Genomic DNA, 18,395 nt, shown 5'->3' on the forward strand with positions numbered 1-18,395 from the left:
CTGGGTCCACTGCCATCTTTAACCATGACCTAGAGTAGGGATTCAGAGAGCAGCCAAGTGCCAGTGGTAATACAATCCTGTCATGTGACATACCCATGGCACTAAGCCTCTCCTTTGATCTCAACTCTACGACCCCGTCCCCAAATTCTTGTTCAAGAAGACCTATCCTAAATCAGTTTTGGACTTTAAGGGTATTTTAGTAACTCGATATTATAATAAAAATAAAAAGAAAAAAAAAAGAAAAAGAAAAAGAAAAAGGTGAACAGCTGTCTTTTTGCATCTATGTTCAGTCAAGTAAAAAGTCCCTCGTTATCTTACAAAACAATTACATATTATCTCCCATCTAAACGCAGTTGTAGCATATGAAACTTTTTCGGAGTAACAAAGTAAAAAACATGGTTCGCAAATATCATTGAACATTAATATAAAAGAAACCAGCTCACAATGCACCTGATTAGCTAGATCGACAAGGCATTCAAATTGAAGGACGTGGTGAGTTCGATACCCAAAGCGTGTATGACTTTCCTTGAGTCAGACCGGACAGGAATCTATCCCGTTGGAGGAGAATATCAATGTTGTCACTATCGGACCTGAACCTTTGGCCAACGATTCAGGTGAATCGACTGATACTGATTCTCAAGTGGTCAAAAAACAATTAAAAATATTACGTGTCAACATGTTAAAGCTATTAAAATAATATTAAAAATAAAATTTAAGCTAGTTTTTATATTTATTAAAAAATAACCCATTCAAATTGGTATCGATTTCTGGTGAGTTGATATGTATCGACCGATTCAGGTAGATACGCACCGATACTGACAAGGAGAATACGCCTGAAGTTTTAAAGGCTACAATCAAAATGACACCTCTCGGCCTGTAATATCACGCCCGTCGGAGATGTGGTTCGGTCGCTAACGCATATAACAATATTGTGTAAACATAAGCTTTACCAAGTGGGCTCCGATTGACCGGTAGAAGCTGGCAGTAAATGTCGACCTATGGTGGGACGTTGTAGGTTCAAACCCAGCTTGCCTTAAAAAAACTGATCACTACGTAGGCAAGTGTGTTTTTGTGTAAAATACAAAACACGACAATTCATTACATGTGTAGTGATTTTATTTGTTTGAACTGTATTTGTAACTGTAATTTTTGAACATTAGTAAAAGAAAAGAAACCAAAAGTAGAAATTAATTATTATATTATTATTATTACAAAGTACTCAAACAAATGATAAAAGTAACAAAACCGCCACTCCTCTACCGATATTTACTAAAATGCCCTTTCTCGTCAGCACAATAGAAGCCACCTATAACAGGGTACACTCTAAGGGCACACTCGTCACCTAAAAAGCTCTCAACCATCTAATCGGGAAACTTTCTCGGAGAGCGGAGCGTCACCGCCACGTCATCATCCCGGCTGGATACGGCACCGGCAGAGCGGGCACGACCCGTCTTCGGCGAGCCAGAGGGCGATGCAACCCTGGTGGTACACGTGCGAGCAGGGCATCATCTTGCCGCACGTACCCTCGGCGACTTCCTCCATGCAAACCGCGCAGACACCGCCGGAGAAGACGGTAGGCATGAGCGAGACAGAAAGCTCCGGAGAGAGGTGAGGCCGGGGGCACTCCGGCTCGGTGGCGGGCTCGTAGTCGTGGAGGGAGAGCGCATCGTCGAGGTCGAACGGCGCCGGCTCACCCGCTCCTAACGGAAAGATCGACAGCCACCAGAAGGGGTTCTCCATCGTCCGATCTCCCGCCGTATTCCGGCAAGTTACGGCCGTTTGGTCGTCAGATTGCAGCATGGTGGTCGCCATTCTTTGAGAGAGAGAGAGAGAGACGTGTTTTGTTGGTGGCAACGCGGGGGGTGGTTGTCATATATACAGGCGAAGGGGTGAGGATATTACTAAACTGCCCCTGGGATAAAGCGAACTTGTGCCGGTGACAAAGGAAGGGTCTAGTGGGACCCAGGATCCTGATTGGGATGGATACTTGGATTGATCCGATTCAGTCGGATAAGGGTCACATGCAAGTATGCAGCTCTGAATTAATTAATAGGTCGGTGTTTAGACGCCAAGGGGTTGGATTCATCTGATTCGGTTGGATATGGGTCCCACACGAACACCAAACTACTGGGTTGGGTGCGTGGTTAGCAATACGCGAAACAGCTAAAATCGTTAAAGACTGAATATTGTCATGAGCTAAAAGCGATCCTGATTGGGATGGATACTTGGATTGACCCGATTCAGTCGGATAAGGGTTACATGCAAGTATGCAGCTCTGAATTAATTAATAGGTCGGTGCTTAGACGCCAAGGGGTTGGATTCATCTGATTCGGTTGGATATGGGTCCCACACGAACACCAAACTACTGAGTTGGGTGCGTAGTTAGCAATACGCGAAACAGCTAAAATCGTTAAAGACTGAATATTGTCATGAGCTAAATGCGAAGATCCTGTGACATGCCCCGGTGTACCCGCAATATCAGAACGACCTATGGAGTTAAATATTGCTCATCAAGCACAGTCACAATAGCACAAGCACGTGCGTACAATCACATAAATAGAGTGAGAGTCAAGAGAGCATAGAAGCAAGCAAGAACAGCAACTTAACGAGTGTAGAGACTCCCAAATAACCTTCTACTCTGGGGTTCTTAGGCTAGAGGTTATTACATGCACTTATACAAAGCAAAAGAGGTAATTACATTAGTCAACAAAAATAAAAACCTTATCGGACCGGAACACTCTCCCCCACCTAAGTTGGTGTCGTTCTTGGTGACAATCGTGAGTGGTACTCCTCCACAAGTTGATGGTGCTTCTACATGCTGACTGCTTCACTTTCTGGTAGACCTTTTCACTATACTATATATTTTTTCAGCTCGCCAATATAATTGTTGAAGTGGTTGATGATGACTTCTGGTTCTCTGTCTGTAATGCAGGTTGTTGAAGGCATGTATTGTGGGATCGGAGCACGTTGAGATATGCTTCACTGTGAATCTCTTTCATCTTCATGAAACAACTTCAGGTTGGACACATGAAAGACATGATGCACCTAAAAGTCTGCTGGCAAATCCAACTTGTATGCTAAGTTTTCGACGCGCTTCATAATGGTGAAAAAGCTATCATATTTGCAAATGAGGCCTCGGTGGTGACCTCGAAAGATAGCAGTGCGCTCAGGGTAAAGTTTCTCCAATACCTTATCTCCAATGCCGAACTTTGTAGGTCGACGCTTCTCATCCATCCATTTCTTCATGCGCTTTGCTGCCTTGTTTAGATATAACTTCATCAACTCTGCCTGGTCTTGCTAGTTTCTGACAAACAGGTTTGCATATGACACATTCTCACGTCCATGCGCAGCAAGAGAGTGAGGAGTATGTGGTTGCTATCCCGTTGCAACTTTAAATGAAGTATTGTTGGATGACTCACTCTTATAGAGATTGTAGCAAAACTGAGCGACATTAATCAAGTTCACCTAATCTTTCTCTTCGTTACTCACAAAGTGCTGAAGATACTCTTTCAGTATGCGATTAATTCACTTAGTCCACCCATCAGTCTGAGGATGAAAGTTGGTGATGAAATGCAAATTTGTCCCCAACAATTGGAATACCTCACGCCAAAACTTTTTAGTGAAGCGAGCATCTTAGTCACTGACAATGCTCTTTTAATTCTTCAATACTTCACCACATTTTGCACGAACAACTTTACAATATCAACAACTGAGCAGGTGATAGGGCAGGCACGAAGATAACATACTTCAAAAATTTATCCACAACCACAAGAATTGAAATGCAACCTTGTGCCTTCGGTAGACTAATAATGAAGTCCATAGTGAACCACTCCCATGGATGGCTTGACACAGAAAATGGCTAAAACAATCCTCCTGGTCTCTAGTTTACAATTTATCCTGCTGGCAAATCAAGTAGGTTAACACATATGCATATGTGGCTAATAATGTAGCAACCCTGATTCATAACTTGATTTTTTTAAAGATTTTTTTTTTATAAAACTTAGCAAAAACTTGCAATTCGAGATTGTCACAATTGTTGTACCAAACAATTCACTAACTAAATTATAATAAAAAAAGTACATCATCATTAATTAAATTGAATTGAATCAAAACTAAGTCATTCACAATGGTCTAGATCCAGAACCACCACTAAATATCACGTCCAAAGCCAAATCTAAGAGTTCCTAATGTGAGAAAACAAAACCACCACTTCGAAAAGTAGAAATCAAAGTTCGACTAAATAGCTATGGAGAGGAAAAATCACTCATGAGGTCAAACAACCCGAGTCTGAGTAGAAAATAAACATACATACATTTATGAATAATATCAGTATACATTAAGACATAACCTCACTCAGAAGACATATAACATATCACAATAATCATGCAATTTTTTTAGCAGTCAATAATCATGCAACATGCTATAAAGTAGAAGTAACAGAACATCAAGACAACTTCATGCACATTCATTTTTTACTATGATTTGCAACAATATATCAAAATCATACATATGCATGAATATTTATAGGATACATGAACTTACCATTTCAGTGATGCAGGTCCTTCTTGCATGAGTAATTCTTATCTTCAATTATCATTTTTTTGATTAAATGATGCATGCAATATTCTAACTACATGTATTTCACGTCCTTGTTTTGCTTATCAAACATCTGTGGGTATAACACAAATTATCATTTTTTTTGCTCATGTTAATCGATTCCAATATGAAACATCAAACTCCAAACCAATTTTGCTTAGTCTCTTCTACAAAATGGTTTTTACGTATTTTTCGCATAGATCTAGGTAAGAACAAGGTTACAAATTAAAATTCACACTCCCATTAAACTAGTCCATCCTACATACATAAAATATGTTGGACAAACCAAGATCTAACATAAAAATACATCCTAATATCTTAAAATGATTTTTGCAATAATGCTTAAAACTAGTCTTTTTTCAAAATTATTTTTCTAAAAAACGGTCTACCAAAATACAGTTTTGGGTTTTTTGAACAATCTTTTCATGTAGGTCAACAACCATAGATGTTTTTAGGCTAGATCACATGTTGATCTATACCATAGATCAGTAGAGGATATGTCAATGCATCCTAAAATTGAACACAATATAAGTAGAAAATCTCCTACCTCAAAACACTTTCTCTTTGACAAGATCTTCACTTTTTTGCTCCACAAGCACCTCTTTTCAAGTTGGTTCAGAACTTCTCTAAGGTGGTTGCAGGTCTCTACTGGAGGTCTTCACCGCTTCCAAGGTTAAGAAGGAAGAAGAAGAAGAAAAAGTGAGGAAGAAAGAGAATGAAAGAGGAGAAGAGAGATTTTGAAAAAATCTTAAAGAGGTCAAACAATGGAGGGGGGGGGGGGGGGGAGCCTCTCTTTTTTTGGGGTTGTTGCTAACTTTTCAACTTCAACAATTAACTTTTGTTTTGTTAATTTCATATTTTAACTAGCTATACTTTTCCTAAGTTCTAAGCTTATATTATGTAATCTACCTAATATACTTGTATAGCATATATATATATATATATATATATATATATATATATATATATATATATATGTGTGTGTGTGTGTGTGTGTGTGTGTATGCATTGTCTTACCTCTTTTAAGAGGATCCAATCATGAATAAGAGGGCCCACAAAGGGAGGGGGGGTGTCCCCTTGTGTTTTGAACTTACCAAAAATTAAAACCCTAATCCCTTTTAGGCAATTGAGATAGGTTGGGTGGGGCCAACTAGAGCACCCGACCCCCCTTACATCTTCCTTTCTTTCCCAAATGGTTGACATTCTCATTCTCTTTCTTTTGGGTTTTAGAAGAAAACCTATTTTCTTCTTCCTTCTCCTCTAGCTCTTCCCCTTCATATTCTTTTTCTTTATTTGCTTCTTTCCTTTTTTTATTCTCTTTTGTTTTGGGTTTTCCTCTTGTCGATTTCCCTAAAAAGAGATTTCTTGAAATTTGTGCCATCTCCAGCCAAATTTCATGGGATTTATGCTAGAGTTTTAGAGATTTTATTCACCTCAAGCCACCACTAACGTCTAGGTGAGCATCTTCTTTCTTATCTCTTTCTTTTTCATTTTATGCACGTCAATTTTGAGGATTTCTCTCCTAGCCGGTTTCCCTTATAGCAATTTTCTTGGGATTGGTGCTTGATTCCCATCATAGAAAATTATACCCAACCTCAGGGATTCACGCCCAGCTATGACTGTGTGTTTTCTCATCATCATCATCACCTCCATCTTCTTTACCTTCTTCATCTTATTCAATTTTGTTGTGGTTCCCTACTAGCCGACCATTAGAGGGGCATTTTGTTTTACATTTTTTTTTTTGAGAATTCTTGCAGCAACGAGGAATTGCAGCATTGGGAGATGAGCAGACCGCGGAGAACCTCCAACAACCTATCTTAGCCATATTAGTTTTGCTTTTGGAGTTTTGGAATTGGTTTGGGGGAAATCTCCCCACCCAATTTCCCTATTTGTTATCGATTTTTGTGTAGTGTTAATTCTAATTTCTGCCTCATGATTCATGCAGCCTATAGCACTCTCTGTTAGTGGAGAAGTGTTCCAGCTGCACCCGTATTGCTATTTTCTACTTGGTGTTGCATGCGCACATCACGTGTTCAGTGAATTGCCAAAGAGACAATTCAGTGCATAGTTCGTGAAACCTTTCAAATTTCTGAGTTTCATCATACCTATATTTCAGATCTACGAAAATAGGATCCTTAAACTATACTCGTAGAATGCATAATTAGGTTGTTTAGTATCAATCTAGTATGTTTTTATCATTATATTGCATGATTCATATAGCATAGTATCATGTTTAGCGAATTAGGTTTTGAGATGCCTAATTAATTGATTATGCCATGATTAAATTATTTAAAGTAATGAGCATGTAATTAGCATAATTAAATTAGTCTATTTAATTTACATGACCATGACAATAAGTGTTAATGTAAATTTATTATGTAAGTTATCCATGCACATAGTGGGTAACTGTCAAATTAAGCAAAGGATGTAGTGGGTCATGTGTCAAGTGTAGAGCCATTGATATGACGTGAAGAGTTTAGAAAAAAGTTATATACGTTATGAATATGACATGTGAAGAGTTTAGAAGAAAGTTATATAAGTCATGACTTATGTTAGTTAATGCATGCAAGTAGTAGTCATATTGGTGTATGTCATTAGTAGTCATTAGGTGAGTCATTAAGATAAAAATATGTACTTAAAGGTGAGGCTCATGAAAGAGAGCTTAAAAGTTGTCATTTATACATGAGAGGTGTGTAGAAAGAGCTCTCAGCTATATATATATTGAGATGCGGGTCTATCATGGTTATCTTGATGCATTTCTTGGGATTGAACTGGTATGCTCCTAATGGGGCTAAAAGAGAATCAAATAAAAGTGAAAAATATAGGCTATGTTAAATTTGAATTTGTACCCAATTACGGCATTGAGCCTCCTAACTACAGCCTCAGTCAGAACCATTGATTATAGAACCAATTACTTTTTATTTTTTCTTGTTAGTGAAATTAACTGGGAGATACCCACAAGGGGATTCAAACCTGGGATCCATAAACTACTAAGACAGGTATGGCTGATATTAGGTTTAATTCTGTTAATACATAGATTCAGAGCAAATCTATGTCATTTACATCTAAATCCTTCATATACACATATGAAGAGCTACTTTTTATTTTTTGGAGGGGGGGGGGGGGGCGGTAGGTAAATTGGGATTAGGCACACCACTACCAGTAATATTTGCAGTATAATTACCTAGGCAGAGTTACGTAAGCATTGATACTTTGATGAAAGAGGGAGTCAACATGGCACCGCATATTCTAGAGTATATCACTTAGGTGGTAAAGGTTTTTATTAATTAAAATGATAATGACATGGAAATATCTTTACTTTTTTGGATTCTTGTGATAATGAAGGGGACACCAAGCGCATCATGGATCCAACGATTCCCACATTGAGATATTGTAATTTAAAACGAAACCCTCAAATGGTGCTAATAAAGGAGCCACATACTTCACCAATGTGGCCTACTCTTTTTTCTTTCTGCAACCGTGTGCATGATAAAAGATGTATACGCTCATGTTTCTTGTACTCAATTCACTTTTCACGTGTTAAGGTTAGGTGCTAACAGGGAATCTGCTTTTAACATACAAAAATATCACAAGAAAAAAGTTCAGGCAAAGCATATCATATAAAAAATTGTTTCAAAGTTCCAACCCACTCTCCTTGACTGTCATTTTTGCCATTCTGATGTCTCTCTCTCTCTAACGAGAAGTTTTCATACGTAAAGTTTTCTTTATGAGAAAATGTCTCTTGTTTGGGTTGAAAAAATGTCGGTGCTTTGATTAAGCTGAGGGTTGCCCTCAAAACTGAAAATTTTTTATAGGATTTTTTTTTCGGTCTCTAAGACGGAGAAAATTTTTCTGTTAAAATCAAGGCAAATTAATAGAATAATTTTCCTATAAAAAAATTTCTACTGTCTAGAACAATGGAAATTTAAAGTTGTCACTTTTCTTTCAGACTTATTTTCCAAGCATTTTCCCGCTTTCCATAGGTGCCATAAGTCTCTTTCTATCCTTTAGAAAGTCTCTTTATACCCTTGAAATCACATGTTTGCCCTTGGACTCCTATCAGAGAGGAAGAACGAGAGAGAATTGCGTCTTATATTCTCAATGAATTTGGTCAGGAGTTCAGTTTTTTCCCAAATAGAGCATTCCTTCTTTTTTTTTTTTTAATGCAAAAGTACTGATAATACAGAAAATCAATAGTGGCGTGCGTGCCTACCTCTAGGGAGAAAATTGGATTAGCAAGTTGTGACCTTTCTGTTGGTCTTACATGTTATTTATTTTTGAAAGGCAAGCTGGGGTTAATACCATTGGGATTCGAACTTGCAACGTCCCAACACAAAGTGACGTACACTAGCTGCTCCTACCAAGACAAGCAGAGCCCTCGTTGGTATTGTTATTTATTAGACTTGGTGGAAGAGAAAGAATTAATGTCCATGATATTCATTGAATTTTTTGACCTATGAGGGGTTATTCATTAACCAATTATGAAACAAGTAATAAGATAAGGTGGTAATAAGCTTAATTAATTACTTAACTTGACAATTTCTTTTATCTATTTAATCTTGATGGGTGGAGAGAGAGAGAGAGAGATTTGTCTGCTCCCACTATCATAACGGGTGAGTGTAAGACTTTAAGGTCCAACCACATGACGGTGTAACAACCAGTTTGTTTACCATTAGGACGAAAAAATAAAAAACACAAAAGTATAATGAGAGAATTCTCTCAAGTCTCAAGTTGCGTGAGAACATTAAATTGTTATTTGCTTTATGCTTTGTAAATTCTGACATATTTCAATTTAATTTGTTCATAGTGATCACTTTTCAAATGGAAGGGGACCACTCCAGCTTGATTATTAAATTAAATATTGAAGAAAATATATGAGAACAGGGATCATCCTATCTCAAAAAAGTTAGGTCACTTATTAGGACCCTTAAAAAACAGTTGTAAATAGCTTTTCCTTGATCGGGACCCATAGTTTTGTTACACGGTTGTTTACTCAGTACAAACCAGGTATTTCTTAGGATCAAATTTATTGAGAGAGAGAGTCAATGTTCATATTGCAATAAATATTCAAGTAGTTTTTATTAAATCAATTCTATTTAAACCATGTTCTTGATAGAATGAACCGAATCCCATAAAATGGATCAGGTTCAGATGGTCCAGATATCGATCCAGACAAAGGGCGCAAATGAGGAGCTGATAAAGATATATACAGGCATCTGATAGAGAGCCATATCCGTTCGCCCTGAAAGTGCAAATTTTGTGACATTAAAGCTCAATCATTCGAATTTCATGTTGCGGAAAACACAGCCAAGATATGATTCGCTTCATCAGTAAGGAATATCCTGCTGATGGTGAACAAAGTTCACCCAATCCAGATTTTCTAGCATCGAGAAAATCAGAAAGACTTTTGAGAGGCTGGAGCGACACTCTTAGAAAAGGTCTGAAAAGCTCTCGTTGTCCTTCACTTATATCTCAAAGAACGGATATTTTTGCTTATTCGAAAATTGCAAATGTACCATCGGACTTCAAGGACTATATTTGTGGATTTCAAAATATTTATGATGAGCTTGCTGCCACAGTCAGGGTCATTGATTGTATAAAGATATCAGGCCACACCAGAAAAAATATTTTTAGGTGGTTCGGTCTCTCTGGTAGGCAACCACTTCAACTCTTCTTTTATTTTTAATGAATCCCATATGAGGTACATCCAGGTTTTTATAGCACAGTTAAAATCAAAAGAGGATATTAAGGAGAAGAAAGAAGAAACTCAATCTTATTCTAATAGGAAATGAAACAGACATTAGGAATCTTAACAAAAAATGGTTGCCGACTTCCCTTATCTTTGTCACTCTCCCTCAAGTGAGGTGTAAATATCATGACATCCCCACTTATTTAACATGCCCTTGAGTTGAGCCTGCGTGACTCCTTTTGTTAGCCCATCTGCAGCTTGATCGATACTCTTTGTGTAAGGTGTACAAATCTCTCCACATTGAACATTTTCTCTGACAAAGTGACAATCAATTTCGATATGCTTAGTTCTTTCATGAAAAATAGGATTTGTTGCGATGTGAATAACCGACTGATTATCACAATACATTGATATAGGTGTGCTTATGTTGAACTCGAGCTCAGATAGAAGATTCTTCACCCAAATGAGTTTGATAGTAGTGGTGGCCATGACCCTGTATTTTGCCTCAGCACTGGATCTAGAAACCACACTTTGTTTCTTGCTCTTCCATAATACTAAGTTATCTCTGACATATACACAATAGCCTGTAATAGATCTACGATCCAAGCTACTTGCCCAATCAGCATCTAAGAAGCCTTTTATGTCTATGTTGTCATTCTTTTTGTACCATAATCCTTGTCCAGGCACCTTTTTCAAATACTTGAGGATACGATCAACAACCTTCATGTGATTTTGGTGTGGAGCTTGCATATATTGACTTACCTAGCTAACGGCATATGTGATGTTCAGATGAGTAACAATCAGATATATCAACTTTCCAACAATTCACTTATACCGAGTGATGTTTAAAACTAGTTCATCTTGATCTTTCATTGAATTACATTCGGTTTCTACAAGAGTATTGACCGGTTTACTTCTAAGTTTTTCGGTTTCCCTTAAGTAAATCAAGGTGTATTTTCTTTGAAACAAAAATATCACCTTTTTTTAGTGAGCCACCTCAATTCCAAAAAATTATTTCAACCTTCCCAAATCTTTAATTTCAAATAGTTTTTGAAGAAGGCCTTTGGCAACAACAATTTTTTGAACATTATTCTCGGTGATGATGAAGTCATCAACATAAATCAACATGATAACCATCAAGTCATTCTCTTTTTTAAAAAATATAGAGTTGTCTGCAGGATTTTTAATGAACCCATATTTTTCAATAGCATTGATCAATTTAAGATGCCAAGTCCTTGGAGATTGCTTCAATCCATATATGGATTTGTGAAGCTTGCAGATGAGAGAAGGATCTCTTTCCCGAGGATGACCCGACGGTAAACTCATATAGACTTCTTCTTGAAGATCGCCTTGTAAAAAAACGTTCTTCACATGGAGTTGATACAACAACCAGTTTAAATTGCATGCAATGGATAAAATAATACGTATACTATTCATTTTCATAATCGGGGCAAACGTTTCCTCATAATCGATCCCTTGGGTCTGAGTGTATCCCTTTGCTACAAGTCTTGCCTTGTGTCTCTTGATAGATCCATCACTTTTAAATTTATTTTTGAAAATCCATCAACATCCGATAATCTTTTTTCTTTCTGGTAGGGAAACAATTTCCCATATTTTATTTTTATGTAGAGCGTCAAGTTCCTCTTTCATCACCTTAACCCAAATAGGATCATTTTTGGGTTCTTCGTATGATGTTGGTTCATGACAAGCATCAACTGAGTTGAGGAACACCATAAAAGCCTTTGGAAAATGCCCATAGCTAATTTTTTTCAATAGGATGCTTAGTGGTCGTATAGGTAATAAAATCTTTCATGTGATCAGGAAGTCTAGTAACACGCTGAGATCTTCTCACATCTGGATGGTGGACCACCATCTGTTCATTGAAAGTCTGGTCATTATTATTTAAGAACAGATTATCCATTCTTTGGGGCTCAATAGTGGATCTAGTAACTTTGGTTATCAACAGATCATCATAGGCGTCAATATTGGATTGAACCACCTCCCCCTCACGACATTATTCTTTAGGCACATATTTGAAAAAATGTGTGTCTTCATCAAAGTTGACATCACGAGAGATATATAAGCGTTTTTCATTCATGTTATAACACCTATATCCCTTTTTCATCGTGGAGTATCCCAAAAATAAACATTTTTGAGCTCTATGACTGAGTTTGTCTCGGTCTCCTTTAGGGATTAACACATACACGGTGCATAAAAAAACTCACAAATATCCAACACTCAGTTTTTTTTCCTTCAGCTGTTCCCATGGGGATCTTCCATGAAGATTTACCACCGGGAGGCGATTTATAATATAACATGTCATAATAGCGTCACTCCAAAATATTTTTGGCACATGAGTTTGAAAAAGTAAGGATCTAGTTACCTCGAGAAGATGCTGATTTTTTTGCTTGGCTACTCTATTCTGTTGTGGAGTTTCAACACAGGTAAACTGATGATCCAAGTCACTTTGGTCTTCAAATTCTTCAAAACTCTTATTTTTGAATTCTATCCCATTGCCAGTTCTTAAAACCATAATCCAGGTATCAAACTGCGTGTAAACTATATTATAAAAATTCTTAAATCTTTCAAAAACTTCATCTTTGGATTTGAGCAAGTATATCCATGTCATTTTTGAGTGATCATCAATGAATGTCAAATAATACTTAAAACCAGTATGTGATATCATGGGTGTAGGTCCCCACACATCTAAATGAATAAGATCAAACACTTTACTAGCAACATTGAGAGATATTGGGAAAGGAGATCGAGTCATCTTTGCATATCAACAAACATCACACATATGAGTGTCAAAAGAAATATCTGGAATCAAAGCTAAAAGAACCTGTTGGAAGGATGTCCCAACCTGAGATGCCATCTCTGACCATTATTCACGTTTCGGCTGGAGATCATAGCCGATTCTTCTTTATTTATCACATAGAGGCCCTGCTCAAGATGCCCCTCACCAATCTTTTTGTTCGTCAACCGATCCTGAAAAATAACGTTGTATGGAGAGAATATAGCATTGCAATTTAGTTCTCGTGTTAGTTTAGAGATAGATAATAAATTTGAAGAAATCTCAGGCATGTGAAGGTCTGAAATCTTTTTGTCAAACAAATATGTTTTTCCTCTTCCCCCGACTTGGATGGCAGACCCATTAGCTATGATTATCGAACCTTCCCATATGTTGGCCGCATGTTTTCGATATTTGTTGCAGATTGAACCATATGATCTGAAGCCCCTAAGTCTATAACCAAAATACTTGGTTTTTGTTTTGAGGAGGAGGAACACATACCTGTCTCGGCAGAAGTGACAACTGATGCAACAATAGTAGGTATGTTCTTCTTGCTTCCATTTATGCTGTTCAAAAAATCTCTTAAAGTGTCCAGAGAAAAAAGGTTATCATTCTTAGCAAGATAGGCCATTTTAGCTCTAGTAGTATCTTTCCTTTCATCCCTATAGTTTTTCGATTTACCATAAAGAAACCAGCACTTATCTCTATATTGCCCTTCCTTTTTGCAATGGAAATAAATGAGGCATTTTCATTTGTATTTGTTTGATCGGTCTTCAATTTTTTTATTTTATGGTATAGAGTTCATGTTATAGGCAACTCTCTCACTTGATTCTTCGATGAAGGGCTTGGTAGTATTCATCATTACTTTTCTACGACTTTCTTCCCTCAAGATGATAGAGCAAACATTGCTAAGAGAGGGCGATTCCTGCCCTAAGAGGATCTGACTTCAAATGGTTTCATAGTTCGATCCAAGCCCAGCTAAAAACTAAACAAAATTTCATTGTTCTTTAAGTTTTTTAATAATGCAAACATTTGAAGAAGAAACAACCATAGAGTCCAATTCATCCCACATACTTCTGAGTTTTCCAACATAATCACTCATGGATGAGTTGTTTTTATTGTGTTCATGTATGGTCTGGGTGAGTTGATACATGCGAGCTATATTATTTTGCTCACTGTATAACTCCTTAGTCGTAGCCCAAATTTTCTCAATTGTATAAAGGATCAAAAAACTCTCTGTGATTTTAGGCTCTATAAAATTAAGAAGCCAAGACATAACCAAGTCATTAGCCGATTGTCATTCATCGATTTGTGTTTTATCTTTATCCAGTTTGAGAGTTTTGCCATTGATGAAACCTAAGTTGGATTTACCACTCAAGAATAGGGTCACCGATTTGGCCCAAGAAATATAGTTGGAACCATTGAGCGAGATAGAGGTGATCTTGAGAGGAGATATCTGCTCCTGAATGACGACCTTCTCTGATGTGTTGGTCATGATGAAGCAGCAATGCTATCTGGCGATCAACACGAAACAGACGAGAGGATCACAACTCCCACTTTGATACATGTAGAAAGATATCAGGCCACACGAGAAAAAATATTTTTACATGGTTCGGTCTCTCTGACCTACGTCCATGATAGGCAACCACTTCCACTCTCTTTTTATTTTCAATGAATCCTATATGAGGTACATTTAAGTTTTTATAGCACAGCTAATCAACCGAAAGAGGATATTAAGGAGAAGAAAGAAGAAACTCAATCTTACTCTAATAGGAAATGAGAGAGAGATTATGAATCTTAACAAAAAATTGTTGCTGACTTTCCTTATCTTCGTCATTGATGATCATGAAAAAAAATTCTTGTTGCTTAATGAGTTAGGAAGTGGTTATGAAGCATTTGTGACTAAAATGATCAAATTGCCAATTCCAGCCACTATGAATTTATTGCCCCGATAAAGGGTGAGCTTTTCATAATGGTGAAAAAACCACATTATAATATTGCATTTATGGGTCAGCATGTTAGTGACCAAAGATTAAAAAACAAGGGCAAGAGGCAACAACAATTCACCTCGTCGAGGCTTTACTCAAGCAGGTCAGTTAAGTAGAGCAAACCAAAATCAAAGCAAAGAGAGTGGAAGATTATAAGACAAAAATCTTCAACAAACCAATACGAACCAGGATCAGAATCCATCCAGGCAAAACAAAGACAAATGAGTGACATGTCACATATGTCAAACCTAATCATAATGCTTTAAATTGCTAACATTGATTCAATCAATCATATCAGAATGATGATGATTAGGGGTGGCAATTTCTGACACGACCCGCCAACCCGCCTCTTAGGCGGGTTCGGGTTGGGCTTAAGCCAACCCGTTTAATAAACGGGTCAACCCGCGTAACCCGTTTATTAAACAGGTCGGGTTCGGGTTGGGGGTATGCCAACCCGCCAACCCTGCTGACCTGTTTAATAAACGGGTTAGGCGGGTGGGTCAACCCGCCAACCCGTCTGCCAACCCGCCAACCCGACCCGTCAACCCGACCCGCCAACCTGACTACCTAATCCGCCAACCCGACCCGCGAACCTGAAAACCCGTTTACCCGACCCAACCCATTTATTAAATGGGTTGGCGGGTCGTGTCGGGTTACCCGTTTATTAAACGGGTCGGGTTCGTGTTTGCCACAGCCGACCCGTTTAATAAACAGGTCGGGTTCGGGTTGAGGTATGCTGACCCGCCAACCCGACCCGATTGCCACCCCTAATGATGATGTGCCACAAGCCCTGCCCAACTCAAGTAGTCTCGTAAACTTAACCAAATATTTTAGTCCAGAAAAAATCATGGCACGATTACTGGTCTAGAAAGACAAGCCTAGGAACTAGCTCTCAGACCCTAGCCACATGGAACGTAACATGATATTATGCGATTACTCGTCGGGATCAATCAAGAGCAAATCTGGTACTCATGAGACCCAACTCCCCAGTGAATGGATACATTGGACCAAGTTCCTTGAAATGTGCTTCGTCTAACCACTGGATCTTCTCCGGTTAGGGTCTACCTCAATCCTGTTCCAGTCATCTCCAAGGTCATCCCTACTGTCATACCACTTCCTAAGATCCTACTGATACAGGTCGGTTGTTTTAATCAAATTGGACCCTGTAGATGTGATCTACATTGTTTATTTAGCGAAGATTGACATAATTTGACGTGTGCAAGACTTTTTTTGGCAATTAAAAAATAATGACAAAAAATATGGAAATTTTGTAATTGAAAAGATCATGCTTTTTTAGAGAAAACATGATCCAATAGTCAAATCTTATTAAATAGATCACGGTGAATCCATCTATAGGGTCAGAATTGAAGAAAACAACTTAAGGGGCATTTGGAAGACACTCAAAATCTAGTTTAAAATAGGTTATGGGTGTTAATGTAACAACCCAAAATTTTGAACTCATAAATTTTAGAAAAAATTTAAAATTTTAATAATCAATTATTTTTTAGAATTAAAAATAATAATTCAACAAAAGATAATGTTTGGAAAGAATAAGTCAGCAAACCTGGCGCAAACTACATGCAAAATTCTCATCCAACAAATTTTACCAACACAATTTGGGGTTGTGTTAGTAATTTTACAAGATTTACGAGCGCTCATGCCAATGACGCAAGTTAAAAATGCACTAGAGAAACACTTTTTTTCTGACAGAGTGTAGGGTTACGCCAGAAAAGATATTTTCACTAGCGCTGAGTTTTTTCTAGACCAATGTAAGCCTTTTCTTTGATTCCACCATTTTTTGCTCCAATAAAATATGTTTTACACTAGTGCCACCTCTAGGGTGCGCCAATAAAACATAGATCTCCTCTGGTGTTATCACTCGTTGCCTAATCAAGTTTGATCACTCTTTGTCACATTAAGAGTATAAGAAGAGTGGGTGGTGGTCGCATGTCCAACGAAATCCAACATGATGTTGTGGAGAAGGTGAGTATTTTCAATGTGTGGCTATATGTTTAGCTTTTCACATCTTGTAATTATTTGATGGGATATATGATGAAAGAAGGAAGGTGGTTACCTAAGGGCTCAAGACTCTCTCTCTCTCCCTGTTTGGTTTGGAGTCTTTCTGTTTTTGAACTCTATCTTTATTGTTAAGATTCCCTCAGATTGGCAAGTTACCTTGTTGTACTTGGAAAGGGTTTCCTAACATAATAATGAAAGGATCATGTATTTAAGCAAGATACGTATAAGAGAACAATAAAGTCATCTTCCTAATGTGGATGTAGGCCAATGTGCTGAACCACATTAAATCTCTGTTCTATTTTCTCAAAGCTCTTTGTGTGATTATTTCCTACTCCATGCATATGCCAGAATTTAATATGGTATCAGAGCACTGGTTAAAGATCAGCCTGGTTTAGTCGCTGCTATAACCAGTTTGTTAAAGAGTCTATTTCAACTAGCGTGTAAGCCCTCTCATCCTCCATGGCCGACACTCAGTTAACTGCAGGTGGGACTACTACAACCAACAACTCATCTGAAAAGGTTGTAGTATAAGAGCAAAACCCTACCTTAAAAATCACCATTGTCTCTATTAATGGTCATAACTATCTAAGTTGGTCGAAAGTCGCAAGTCTTTTCCTTAGCGGTAAGTCAAAACTTGGATATGTCACTGGTAAAATTCAACAACCATCAAAAGAAGATTCGACTTATGATGAGTGAGAATCAACAAACTATCTAGTCATGTCTTGGTTATTGAGTTCTATGGACTCAACTATAGCTGAGGGTTTTTTGTTTATAGAGACGACCAAGGATCTGTGTGACGCCTTGAAAGAGGTATACAGAGAGCAAAATAATCTTGCTAAGGTTTATCAGTTGCAACAAGATATATCCCAATATAAACGAGAAGATAAACCCTTTCATATATACTTGGGAGTTTTGCACGGCATGTGGGATGAGCTCGCTCAATACCGTCCTACCATAATTGATCCATAAGTCATAAAGTGACGTCAAGAAGAGGATAAAATCTTCAAGTTACTTGATGGTCTCGGACAAGATTATGACCATTTGCGAAGTCAAATTCTAATGACTCAGGTACTGTCCTCCTTCAATAGTGTTTGTGTTATTATCCAGCGCAAGGAAACCTGACACAAAGTTATGGGAAGCGAGGTAAAATCTGAAACTCTGTTTCAAGAGAAAATTGTGTTCAAAACTAAAAATTTCAAAAGTGTTAAAAACATGGCTATGAGTGATAAAAAAGGGAATCATACCCACTTGATCGAGATCATCCAAGAGGAAGGCCAAAATTGCGATGTACATATTCCAAAAAAATTGGGCA

At 37.7% G+C, this 18,395-nt stretch overlaps 1 protein-coding gene across 1 annotated transcript; it reads right to left on the minus strand.

Annotated features, from left to right (window-relative positions):
* Positions 1–1,407: 1,407 nt before the first annotated feature.
* Positions 1,408–1,812, minus strand: LOC149830127 (RING-H2 finger protein ATL17-like). Its single transcript, XM_090015386.1, has one exon. The coding sequence runs from the start codon at positions 1,810–1,812 to the stop codon at positions 1,408–1,410; it is 405 nt and encodes a 134-aa protein (XP_089871512.1).
* Between the last annotated feature and the right edge of the window lie 16,583 nt (positions 1,813–18,395).

Source organism: Nuphar pumila, chromosome 8 (assembly GCF_984573655.1).
Source record: "Nuphar pumila chromosome 8, dmNupPumi1.hap1.1, whole genome shotgun sequence".
Lineage (NCBI taxonomy): Eukaryota > Viridiplantae > Streptophyta > Magnoliopsida > Nymphaeales > Nymphaeaceae > Nuphar > Nuphar pumila.

Bases quoted from the DNA above. Each gene is read 5' to 3' on its own strand.
- LOC149830127 (XM_090015386.1), bottom strand. From the start codon at position 1,812: ATGGCGACCACCATGCTGCAATCTGACGACCAAACGGCCGTAACTTGC.